At 44.4% G+C, this 13,462-nt stretch overlaps 1 protein-coding gene across 1 annotated transcript; it reads right to left on the bottom strand.

Moving 5' to 3' along the window:
* Nucleotides 1-320: 320 nt before the first annotated feature.
* PCBD1 (pterin-4 alpha-carbinolamine dehydratase 1) lies at nt 321-13,099 on the bottom strand (the record flags this gene model as incomplete). The annotated part of the gene is made up of 4 exons (XM_026713472.2): nt 321-736; nt 1,698-1,778; nt 2,968-3,099; nt 12,677-13,099. Coding segments are annotated over 4 exons (735 nt in total), but the record flags the coding sequence as incomplete, so codon positions are not given.
* Nucleotides 13,100-13,462: the final 363 nt, after the last annotated feature.

The raw sequence follows: 13,462 nt of genomic DNA, 5'->3' as shown, positions 1-13,462 counted from the left end.
TGTCAGCTGCCTGCAATTTGGCACTTCAAATCCCACCAGGCTCAAGGTTGACTCAGCCTTCCTTCCTTCCGAGGTGGGTAAAATGAGGACCCAGATTGTTGGGAGCAAGAGGCTGACTCTATAAAACCACTTAGGGCTGTAAAACACCGTGAAGCGGTATATAAGTCTAAGTGCTATTTGCTTTAGGTTTCTACATCGCCAATCCAAAGTTCTGTCTACCTCAGTTTAAAAGAAGATTAAGCAATTCCAGCATTTCCCTGTCTACCCCTTCCATGAAGTCAGGCAATACAAGAAACAGTGTGGAAGAGAAATGCAATAAATTTCCAAGAGATTGCGTAAGAGCAGGCTTTATTAAAACTGACAACCACAGGCGACTTCTCCTGCACTTACTTAATACTGCTAAACAGGGTTACAGACTAAAGAACCCTAGAGACAGATATTGACACAAGACAGATTTATAATGGATAACAGATGAATTCACAGCACAATTGCACAGTAAGCAAATATGAAGCTTTGACCAAAAGATGGGTTCTCCCCTATTAACTGGATACAGAGGCCAGGTTACGTTTGTCATGATACTTTCCAACAGGTTAAGACGTGGGAGCTACCTTTACAGACAAAGATGGCGGTGAGCATTTTAGGCTAGTGTGTTTGCAACTTGCTCTATAAAACTGGCCAAGTTGATGTCCCGTTCAGATAAGCCAGCACACTCATGTGTGCTTAAGGTTATATGAACCTGTAAAAAATAAAAATAAATGCCCAATTAATACAGCAGTTATGAGAACGTATAAGCAGCATAGCTTCAAGTACCTGGAAGAGCTAAAAGATCCATTTTTTAAAAAGTACGGAATAATAAATGTTTTCAGTATCGTCATTCACTGCTGGCCTCAGTGCTTATCGATGAAATTTAAAACACTCTATCCCCATCAGGATTAGGGAAGTGAGTCACTTTGGTGTAGAAGAGTTTTTTTTTTAAAAAAAGTTACAATTGCAATTGCTAGATTGAGCCACTGCTATGATCTCCTTCCATAGCAACTGAGAGCCAATCTATAATTCACATATTTTATCTTATCAGGTACTTCGGATAAGGCTTAAATAGGTACTTCGGATAAGGCTTAAATACCCTCCCACATACACACACCACCGCTTCGCACAAAAGGTCTAGGTTTGGGCACCTAGAAAGGCACAAAACACTATGGATTTAATGGGCTTGTGCAACAATTGGCTTATATAGTTAATATAACTTTATCTAAGCTTGAACAGAGATCCAGTTTGGGGTTGTGATAAAACATTAGAAGTTGGGGAGACCAGAATCAAGTCAGTGACTTGGAGCTAGTCTTTCTCTTTCAGACCTAGGAAGAAGGGCAATGGGAAACTTCCAAACAATCATTATCATCTCCATTTAATGACCCCATAATCCCTTGCAAGTCTGGGCAATGAATGGAGCAAGCAGAGTGTTTTAATGGCCAGATGCCCTTCCTGTCACCAATGCAGAGTTTTGTTCAGCAGACATATTCTCATTGTGCCCAGAGAGAAATATCTGCTTCTACCTAGGATTGAACTCACAGCCTCCTGATTGTGAGGCGAGAGCTCCACCTCTAGGCCACTGCATCACTCTACTCCCAAACAATATTACCAAGAAAAGTGCAAGAATCATTCAAAGAAAAAAAAGGGCTTGAACAACTCTTTTCTCTTACTTTGTTGTAAACATTAAACCATTCGGGATGATGATCCAGTTTTTCTGCTTGCAGAGCTACTCTGGTCATAAATCCAAAAGCCTGTTCGAAAGATGAAAGAAGGTTTTAGAAAAAGACAAGCAAAGAAGGGAAACTTCCAAACAGGCTCCACTAATAAGACCTATAATTACAACTGAAAGGTACACTGCACAAATCACACAATTAAGAGTCTACCGGTATACCTGAGTTAACTCTCCCAAGGACAGCATTTAGTTTATCGAGTTTGCGCAAAAATGCAGAATGAGACAGATTTAAGATTAAATAAAGCCCACAGCTTACATGGCCATTGATGTGGGGGGCTGGGAATTGTAGTTCAGGAACATGTGCAGTTCTGCAAGAGTGCTGCTTTATTGTCAGAGTACAACATCTGTACAATGAGATTGGCTGAGCCTCCCTTCGTGCAGGATTAGGATCGTATTTGGTATTGGGAGGAGTTCAATACTTTTATCTACATCTCCAAAGGAAAAGTCATGGTATGAATGGGATTATTACATCCCTCCTAGTCAGGAAAAGGCCTCTAATGGGGGCAAACCAGCAAGCGATGGGACTGCCAGACATAAGCAGATGCTTGAGTTGGTCTTTTCCTGACAAGCATGGAAGAAAAAAGGAAAATCCCTGCACCTTTCTTGATTCTAAGCATTGGTATCCTCTCCAACCTTTTGCGATGGAGTGGAAAAATAATTAGGGCTGGACCCTGAGGCTATTCGCTTTTGCATCCAAGGAACATTCGGACAGCAAATGCAATTGGATTTCAGAGCCACTGTTTGCAGCTCCTGTCTCTGCAAGGCTATTGTAGCACCAACAGGTAGTTCTATGCTCCTTTTTCTCTATTGCACTAAGACCAAAGCAATCTTGGTATCCCACATAAAGAATGTCTATGCAGATTCTCAATCATCCAGGTCATGGTTATCCCAAAAGCGTTCTGAAGATGTTTCTTGGATGAGAAGCCAAACTTTTTCAAACCAAAAAAAAAATCAAGAAAACCTAGTTGCCTTTTGAAAAAAGCACCTTTATAAAGTGCTTCATAAAGAGAAGCACTGGCAAGTATTAATCCACTTAGACATGTTAAGAGTTGCAACACTGCGGGGTTAGGAACTGGGCATCTCTGCAGCTTGCTTTGTCCTGGGAAGGATTTGCATCCAGTGAAGAACTGCCTGCTTGGTCACTGTTCCCAACACACATGCATGAGCCTGATTTTCTCAAAATAAAATATGGATGAGTGCTTTTGTACCCGATTAAAGTCCTTGAAATGGAACTCCTTGTAGATAGCATCTCTGCCTTCCACCTCATTCCATCCGACTGCCCTGAGATTTGGCAGGAGCTGTTCTCTTTCTTCGCTGCTCAGTCGGTGAGCTTTTCCTGCCTAGGAGAAAATGGAGAAAGCATCTGCAACAAGCATCTAGATAAACTTATCTCTTAAGCATGAACGTCTACAAAGAAGCTATTTTCAGATGACTCTAGAGCATATCAGGGTTTTAAAAAATTCTTCAGGAATCAATCTCATGAACTTCGAGAAATATAGAGTACTCCAAGCTTAATGCTCACCAACGTTCCTTGACTGGCTTGGGGAGAGGATGGGAGATGTCGTCCAACACACAGAGAAGCACAAATTGGGGAAAAGCTGGTACACACAGCGCTGAACACATACATGTTGCACATGCTTTGATGCAACAGACATCCTGGCCTGATTTCGTTGCATCCAACTCTTGTTCAAGGTAAATGCAGGTTGTGGCGACCCAAACTGTTAGATTCCTATTTAGGTGGAACGCATGTCCCATTTTGCTTGTGTTACTCTCCATTATAACGTTTATTATAAGCAGAAAATAAGGAGCTTCTATTTTGGGGAAGAACAATATATCCAAGAAGGTTTGCATTAGTACTAAAACCATCCCATAATTTACAGTCCTTTATTGGAAGCAGTTAATATGTGCTAAACCACCTTGTGTGTTAATATGTGCTAAACCACCCAGGGCGTGGTACAAAAGCAACAAAGCCACAAAGTAAGTAAAGTCCCTTTAATTCCTCCAACTTGGCCTCCAATGTCCAGTTATCATCGGCTGGAGGAAAAACTCTCCCAAGAACAGTTTTTAAAGGGAAGAAATTTAGTCTGAACCAAAAGTACATATACATTATAAATAAAAACCAACACAAACCAAGCTGCAGCAATTAATGAGACAGGGCAGGATAAGGAATTGCAGAACTCAAAAGATAACGAAACACACACAGTTGGGAGGACACCAGAAAACCCAGATAGGACTTGACAAACAAAGATAATGCATGCTTTGCTTCCAGCAAGGTTCTGTGCGCAAACACCCTCTTTATCCTGTTTTCCCAGCTGCAGCAAATGAAGGGAATCAGGGCTTTTTTCTCCCCCGTAACCCATGTTGCTCCTTTATCTGTTCTTCCCTGCGTGCCCTACGATGAAGAGAGAGGGGCTGGGTTTTCCTCTGAATACCTAGCAGGACTGTGTCCTTCCCCAGTTTCCTCCCCAGCCACTGGAGCCACACTCCCACTCCCTGTCAGTTGTTCGACCTCCCCCTCAGAATCAGATTCCAACAGGGGCATGATACCTGATTAGGGGTCTCTTCGTGGCATAAACCCTGCCACTAATTTGATGCCAAATAGGTCATTCAACACAGGTTTCGACTTGCTATTACAGTTGCAACCAGAATTTCGGCCGCTAAGCATGGTAGCTCTTAAAGAGAATCACATCCAATTTTATGACCTTTTCTGCTGTTAAGTGAATCATGCGGTCATTAGTGAATCCAGCATCCCCCATGGACTTTGCTTGCCAGAAGCCAGCTGAGAAGGTCCCAAGTTGGGGATCACATGATCCCAGATTGATAAATATATGCTGGTTGTCAATCACTCCAATTTTCTTCACTTGATTGTGAGGATGCTCCCAACAGTCTTAAGGACAAGCAATGGTTACGAGTCACTTTTTTCCAGTGCTGTTGTAACTTTGAATGGCTGCTTAACCAATGGTTGTAAGTCAAGGACTACCTACCTGCAGAATGTTTAAAGTTGCCATGCAGCAAAAAAACCAACAACAACCCAACACCATCAACTAGTCATTTTTATTGCTCAATTCTATCTACAGAGATAAGCTTTATGGCCCTGCTAAATTTTAACTCAGAACCCCATGATGAATAGCTATGATAATTTACACTGATAATTTTACACCGTTTGGACGTTGGCTGCAATGGACTTGGATGTTAAATAAAACCTTTATTAAAAGCAGAGTGAACTTTCCAGAGAAATGGTTAACTAGAAGACACCTACATTTATATAAAATGGAGAAATCAATCCTTAATAAGCAACTTCTTTCTTAGTTAATGGTTAATGGCTATTATTGCATCATTAATCCCTGTCCTTTAAACTTCTGTGGATATTGGGAGGAGCACATGGTCACAAATAGGAGAATGCCAACAGCTCCTACCGGTTTCATACTGTCAGTTGGAAGGACAATTGGGCAACAGTTCTGGAAACTTTTTGATGAATGCTTATTGCAAAGTAAAGAAAATGAAATCGAAGGGAGAATAATTCGGTCTGGATCCGAACACAACATTTTGTGACTTTCTTCCCTGAGGATTCCGGAGCTGAGAATCTTCAGCTGAAAAGATTTTATTCCCATCTTGGTCTTCGAAGCTGGCATAGATTCATTCTACTATAACCCACCTAGCAAAGTAATTGTGTATATGCATACAAAACTACATTATATTACAGGTAGTGTTCAATTTACAGTGGTGATTTAAGGACCGTTCGAAGTTGCAACGGCACTGGAAAAAGTGACTTAAGGCTATTTTTCACACTTACGACCACTGCAGCATCTCCCATGGTCATGTGATTTACATTTGGATGCTTGACAACCACTTCATGTTTATGACAGTTGCTGTGTCCCCAAAGGGTCATGTGATCATCTTTTGCAACCTTCTGACAAGCAAAGTCAACGGGGAAGCGGGATTCACTTAGCAACCGTGTTACTAATTTAACAACTGAAATGATTCACTTAACAAATGTGACAAGTCATAAAATGAGGCAAAACTCACTTAACAAATTTCTCACTTAGCAACATAAATTTTGGGCTGAATTGTGGCCGTATGTTGAGGACTACCTGTGTATCGTATCAATTATATAACACTATGTTACATTTTTTATTCTTTATTTTATTTGGTTTGTCAATTGCTTACAAGATAAGAGGGATAAGTAAAAACAGAGTTATGAATACATGGATACATATAAGAAAAATAAAAGAAACAATAGAACAGGGATGGTAGGCACGTTGGTGCGCTTATGCACGCCCCCTACAGACCTCTTAGGAAAGGGGTGAGGTCAATAGTAGAAAGTCTAAGGTTAAAGTTTTGGGGGTTTGAGGAAGAAACCACAGAGTCAGGTAGAGTATTCCAGACATTGACCACTCTGTTGCTGCAGTCGTATTTCCTGCAATCAAGTTTGGTGTGGTTAACCTTGAGTTTGTATCGATTGTTTGCTCTAGTGTTGTTATGGTTGAAGCTGAAGTATTCATTGACAGGTAGGACATTGCAATGTATGATTTTACATACTAAGATTGGACCGAAGGCGGCATAGTTCTAGATTTTCTGGGTCTAGAATTTCAAGTCTGGTGGCATAAGGTATGACATTTAATATACTTCATACAACACAAATATGGTTTCAAAGTGATAGTAAGACACCAATAAGCATTTGGAACATCTGCAGACTGCTTGATTTAGAGCCGGGGTCTCAAACTCAAGGCCCAGAGGCCGTGGGGGAGCTCTGGAAATAGCAAAGGACTGGCCCATGGTCCCTCAGCCGGCAAAAACGTGGCCCTCCCAAGCTCCATTTTTGCTGCCAGAGGGTTGCAGGAGGCTGTCCCAGCCGAAAACGGAGCTCAGGAGCTCAATTTTCTGTGGCAGAGTGCTCGGGCCACCACAGGCGCCCCCCCGTGACACGAGTGATGTCAAGCTGGCCACGCCCACCCCAGCCCCTGAGGTCAAACAGGAGTTTGTCACTCCTGATTTAGAGCAATGCGTAATTCTAGTGAAGAAGCTACTACGTTCACAATTCTGGAAGAAGGCCTCGACGGAATCTTTTCATTGATCTATAGCGCCCTAGAAAATATCCCGGGAGTTCCCCAGAAGAACTCCTTGCATGTTTCTCTGAAAACCCACACTTTCATTGTTCTTAATGGATGCCACACGCAGCACTTCAGCAAATTGAGACCCGTACTGAGTAAACACAGCGCAGCACAATAAATCTCCAGCCGCTGCCCTTTTACTGAGATCACCTGATAAACGTGTTCCTGGTATCTTAGCGACAGCTGATAAGGCTTTTAGAGAAAGAGACAGACAAGGTTTATGTCCGTCAGTGATTTCAACCCATGCTTTTATTATTGGATAACTAAAAGCGAGGCAATTGGCGGGGGAAGGGGGAGAAATGGAGAGTTAATATTATAAGAATGGATTTTAGACAATCGTGCTCAGAATAAGATTGAAGTCAATACCTTCAAGATACCACATAACTATCTCAGCCTGGTCATCTATCTTTGCACATATTAAATGCAGCAGATTTTTCTCGACTGAGCTTTGGTTAAATCCATTGTATTAGGGGTTATTTTTGTAATCAATTATTTTATTATTATTCATTTTATAAATTTTCATTCATAAACATTTTTGAATAACAGTGCGTTGGCAGAGCATTATTTACAAATAAAACACAACCAACATACATTTGTAATAAATGTCAACATACAAACTAATAGCAATAGCAATGGTATAATAACAGTACTAATAGTATAACCAAAAGAGTTGATTGGTTTCTTCTTATGTTAGGTTAATTACATTTTTTCTCAATTACTACATTTATATTTATCTACCTCTTTCTTACTTTCTCTAATTTCTACCTCTTTTCTCTATCCATTCATAAAATGTATTCCATATGTCTGAAGGTATTCTGAATCATCTTTGTCTTTAATTTTTAAAGTTAATCTATCCATTTCAGCCCAAATTTTCCTAATTACAACCTCGTCTGGTAGAGTATTCATATTTTTCCAGTATTTAACATGATCAAGATGGGATAAATTAGGAATAATAATAATAACAAAAACCACCTTGATTTTAAAAAAAATTGCAGACTACAGGAACCAGGAGTATGAGGACACAGATGAACCCCCAAGTGCTTCAATGACCCTCTAGAACAGGGGTCCCCAAACTTGACAACTTTAAGACTTGTGGACTTCAACTTCAAGTTTGGAGCCCTCTGCTCTAAAAGGATGCAAATGACCAGCTGTCTGCAAGGAATATAAATCCTTCCACTCCCCACTATCCTGTCAGAGCTGAAGAAGCTTCTTGGAGGAGAAGCGAAACGTTTTCAAAAGAAAAAAAAAAACAAGAAAAGTCCAATTGCTTCTTGGAAAAAAGCACCTTTGGGACAACCATGACCTGGAGAACTGAGAATCACTACAGGCCTTGATTTAAAAGTTTCCTTTTGAGACGAACAAGCTTTCCATACCACCCAAAGAAGTGATTATTCTAAAAAGGGTTCATTCAAGGCAGTCACCCTAGATCAGGGGTGTCAAACTCGATTTCATTGAGGGCCGCATCAGGTTTGTGTTTGAGCTCGGGGGTGGGGGGCAGGGGGAGCGTAGCCAGCTTGATGTCACTTGTGCCGGGGGCACCTGTGAAGGCCTGAGCACTCTACCAGCGAAAACGGGCTTCCGAGCTCTGTTTTCCCCGGCAGAGGATTACAGGAGGCCGTTGTAGCTGAGGAGCTCCATTTTCACTGGCAGAGGCATTGCAGGCTGGTCCTTCACAGTTTCCAAGGTGGTCACATGGGCCAGATCTAAGCACCCCACAGGCCAGATCCGGGGCCCCGGGCCTTGAGTTTGATACCCCTGCCCTAGATAGTTAAAGGACCAACATATCTTTTATATTCAGTGTCTACCAAGGACCAAATTGCACTGGCTGTGCTGGCTGTTGAAGTCTAAGGCAGAGTTGCCCAATGTTTCCAGCTTTCTGGACTGGTGCAGGGGGAGGGGCTGGTTCTGCACAAGCGGTCAGCAAATGTGTGTGTGTGTGTGTGTGTGCTATTTGCTGCTTGCACAAGTGAGGATGTGTATGTGTGCTCGCACTCTCACCAGCTGTTTCTGTGGCCTGGTTGCAAACCCGTCACAGCCCTCTAGTGCAGTGGTGGCTAACCTTTTTGGGCTCCTGTGCCAAAAATTGTTCACGCACTTGCACGCTCGCTCATGCCAGCACCCAGAAGGCAATGGGCGCTGCCCCATGCCCCCTAGGGATGTGCATGCAATCCCCACCCCACCCCCACCCCTTACCTGCACTGCGCCTCACAGCTGATTTTTGGCCAATTTGAGGCCTTTTTCAGCTTCCCAGAGGCTTGAAGAAGGCTTCTGCAGGCTTTGCAGGATGAAAACTAGGCCCATTTTGTCGCTTCCAGTATTTCCAGAAAAACAGGAAGTGATGAAACGGGTCTAGTTTTTGGCCTGCAGAAGTCTTCCTCAAACCTCTGGGAGACCGAAAAAAGCCTCAAACTGGCTGAAAATCAGCTGGGAGGCAGGCGCATGCACAGTGAGGTAAGTTTGCCTGCAGTTTGTGTGCTGACGCAAATGGCTCTGTGTGTGCCACCTGTGGCACGCGTGCCATAGGTTCGCCATCACACTCTAGTGGGTTGCATCAGCCCAGAGTTTGGGGACCCCTGGTCTACGATACCTGGAAGGCACCACCAAGTCTGATTATAAACATAGACTAGGAACAGAAACCGTGCACCTTCAATGGGTAAAGTTCCCATCCTGGACTGCTAAGCTAAGTGGTGTAATCAGATTTCTACAAGCCTCAGTTTGGCAAAAGACAGTATAGGGTCTCCTGCTTGAGCAGGAATTGGACTGGAAGACCTCTAGGGTCCCTTCTAACTCAAGTTATTCTCTTATTCCACCCAAGGCTGTCCCACAATTCTCCCTACAGCACTAAACAATGTCTGAAATTCCATTTCTCTTCTTTTGTCTTTTCTTCTGGGATATGAAGGATTTTCTGGCTGGTATAATTCTTGCTTGCCTAGCCCACCATCCTTTGACAAGCCTACATCCTTGTCACCAGGTTGCCAATCCCTGATCCCAGCAATGTACGTAATTGCATTTGATTTGCGTGGGGTCCAAAGTGAGAAGGATTTTGCTTTTGTTTGCAGATTCAAAGTTCAACACAAAACTGCTTTGCGCCAGCTGCTAATAGCCCCAACCTTATTTTATCCCCCACCAATCCAATCCAGCTGCATTTCCCTGGTTAAGATTTCAATTTTGGGGGGTGGGGTGGGGTGGGGTGGAGAAACAAGTCTGAAACATTTCACCATATGTGCCTTTGATTACAACACATGCCACTAAATATTGCACAGATGTTTAAAAGAACACATGCAACCAATTACAGCAAGATGCAGGGGAAAAAAAAGTGAAGCAGAGAAGAGACCAGTTCACGACTGGATAGTTTTTGTCTTTTGTAGGTTCCAGACCTGAGAGAAAAGCAACAAAGGCCCAGAACATCTGGCCTTGCATCCAGGAGAAAACAACTGGAAATTGACCCTAAGTATAGCAACTCCTTTCTGGCTTCAGAAGGAGCAGCATTAACGGTTACCCATCTCTCCTTATACTCTTTAGGTCTGAACATATCTCTGTGCCTCCTCCTCCTCCTCCTCCTCCTCCTCCTCCTCCTCCTCCTCCTCCTCCTCTTCTTCTCTCCCCCCACAATCCTAGAAAACAGCTGGTTCTTCCTGGAAGCTTTGCAATAAAAGTCCCAAAAGTGCTTTTTATTTTTTATTTTTTCAAGAGGCAACGGGGCTTTCTTTTTTCCTTTGAAGAAGTTTCATTTTTCATCTAAGAAACTTCTTCAACTCTGACAGGATGGAGATTAATGGGAGGATTTACACTTCTTGCAGACAGCTGATCATTTGCATCCTTTTAGTGAGTGGTTGAGGCCACCTGGGGGCTTATCCTACGTCCTCAGGGTCACCTTGAGCAGTGCAAATGGCTTTGGAGCCTTCTTGGAATTGCTGAAAGGACTGTGTTGTAAACTGGAGATAGATGATGTCGTACCCCAGCCCTTCTGGTGAGAGAGGGCTGTTCAGTTTGGACATAGATGGCCTCTTTGACTCCTCTTTCAAACCAGCTGTCCTCTGTGTGCAAAATGTGGACTTTGCTTGTCTTCGAAAGAGTGGCCTTTTGTCTTTCAAATGCGGTCCATCTGCAAGTGTCTAAATCCGTGATGGTAAACTTGTGCCACACAGGCCACAGGTGGCATGCAGAGCCATTTGTGCCGGCAGGTGAGCCGCAGGCAAATTTACCTCACTGTGCATGGCACGCCTCCCAGCTGATTTATGGCTGGTTTGAGGCCTTTTTTGGGGTCTCCCAGAGGCTTGAGGAAAGCCTTTGCAGGCTGAAAAATAGACCTGTTTCATCACTTCCTGTATTTCTGGAAATACCAGAAGTGATGAAACGGGCCTATTTTTTGGCCTGCAAAGGCTTTCCTCAAGCCTCTGGGAGGCCAAAAAAAGGCTTCAAACAGGCTGAAAATCAGCTGGGAGGCACAGTGCAGGTAAGGGGGCAGTGGCAGGGGAAGAAATTGTGTATGCATGTGCAGGGAGCATGGGGGGGCATGCGCACATTGCCTTCTGGGTGCTGGCACGCAAGCGCGCACACAATTTTTGACACAGGAGCCCAAAAAGGTTAGCCACCACTGGTATAAATCCTTCCATTCCCCACCACATCCAGTCAGAGCTAAACAAGCTTCTTGGATGAGAAGCAAAACATTTTCAAAGACAAACGCAGAAAGCCCAGTTACCTCTTGGGAAAAAAAACAACCCAAAATTCTAGACCTAGAAAACCTAGAACCACACCGCCTTCAGTCTGATCTAAGTATAGTATATAAAATCATACATTGCAATGTCCTACCTGTCAATGAATACTTCAGCTTCAACCATAACAACACAAGAGCAAACAATAGATACAAACTCAAGGTAAACCGCACCAAACTTGATTGCAGGAAATACCACTTCAGCAACAGAGTGGTCAATGTCTGGAATACTCTACCTGACTCTGTGGTTTCTTCCCCAACCCCAAAAACTTTAACCTTAGACTGTCTATTATTGACCTCTCACCCCTTTTCTAAGAGGTCTGTAGGGGGCGTGCATAAGCGCACCAACGTGCCTGCCTACGTCCCTGTCCTATTGTTTCTTTTGTCCCTGTCCTATTGTTTCTTTTTTATTTTTATTCGTATCCATTTCATGTCTTCATAACCATGTTTCTACTTATACCTGTTACCTTATAATCGCTTGACAAAATAAAATAAAATAAATAAATAAACAAAACACCTTTTGGACACGCATGACCTGGAGGACTGAGAATCTCCATGGATCTTTTGCCATTAAACAAAAAACAAAAACCAATAACAACAACTCATCCAGACCTACCTGTCAAATTAATCTCCTTGGCTGCGTTTTGTTAAGACGCCTCCCGGTGCGTTTCCCACACTTGCTACTCCGCCTGCCCTCCTCCCTCCCTCCCTCCCGTCCCGAGTAAGGTCGTCGTTGGGAGATGCGCCGCTCTTCCAAGAGACCCGGCGAAGCCTATGCAAGCGAGAGATGGAGACAGAGGCGGACAAATCATAGAAAATAGAGATGGGTAGAGGCAGAGAAGAGGACAGACAGATGGCGAGGCGCACGCAACCGGCGCAGACTCGATCCCGCCCGCTTTCCCTTTCGCCGGGCTGAGTTCGGATTAAGAATTAACCGTGAGCTACCAAGATTTCAACCCCCCCCCCCGCCCAACACCCCCATCTCAGCGCCAATGCCTCTCCCTGGCCGGAGGGGGGGCGGCGGCTTGCAACTTTCTCTGCCCCCCCCCGCTTCCTGCCCCGCAGCACCGCCAAGGGCTCCTCGGGACTCACCATGGCCGGCAAAATCGCGGAGCGCGAACGAAGCGTCGACCTCCAGCGCAACTCCGGAGGCGGAGGGGCGCGGCCTCGGACCCGTGCGGTGGGAGCGGAGGGAGGGAGGGAGGGAGGGGGGCGGGTCGGAGGGCTCCTGGACGGTCCCTCTGGAAGGAGAGAGGCCGAACACGGGTGGGTGGGTGGGTGTGCGCTGAAAGGAGAGGAGAGGAGGAGGAGGAGTGAGTGGGTTCTCGGACGTCTGGCCGCTGTGGCTCCCAGCCGCCTCTGCCTGGGGAAGGAAAGGATCTTGCAATCCCGAGGGATCGCGGGAAGATCAAAAGCGATCTGGGTTTTCCTCCCGCGGTGTGAGACCAGCCCGGGCTGCTGTTGCTGCTGTTGTTTCTTCTTCTTCTTCTTCTTCTCCTCCTCCTCCTTCTCCTCCTCTTCTTCTTCTTTCTCCTTCTTCTTTCTCCTTCTCTTTCTCCTTCTCCCCCCCCCTCCTCCTCCTCCTTCTTCTTCCTCTTCCTCCTCCTCCTCCCCCAAAACAAAATACACCTAGGAATGAGCCAATTACGATTTTACTCAGTGAAAAAGACACACAATAGGAAAGGTAGCAAATTCAACAATTCTGCGGTTTGCGTTGTTGTTGTTGTTGCAACAGTTGCTTGTCTTGTCCTCATTTTCTTCCAGGCTTGAAGGGAGAGTTGGTAGTTAAAAGGGTCAAGCTAGGAATCGCCTTGGGCACGAAGCCAACTGGGTGATCCTTGGCTGGTCTCTCCCTCTTAGCCCCTGGGTAGAGGTAAT

The sequence above is a fragment of the Pseudonaja textilis genome, chromosome 4, assembly GCF_049901715.1.
Source record: "Pseudonaja textilis isolate UNSWEBS1 chromosome 4, rPseTex1.2, whole genome shotgun sequence".
Taxonomy (NCBI): Eukaryota; Metazoa; Chordata; class Lepidosauria; order Squamata; family Elapidae; genus Pseudonaja; species Pseudonaja textilis.
The sequence above is the reverse complement of the archived record's forward strand: the minus strand, read 5'-3'. Positions and strand labels throughout refer to the sequence as shown.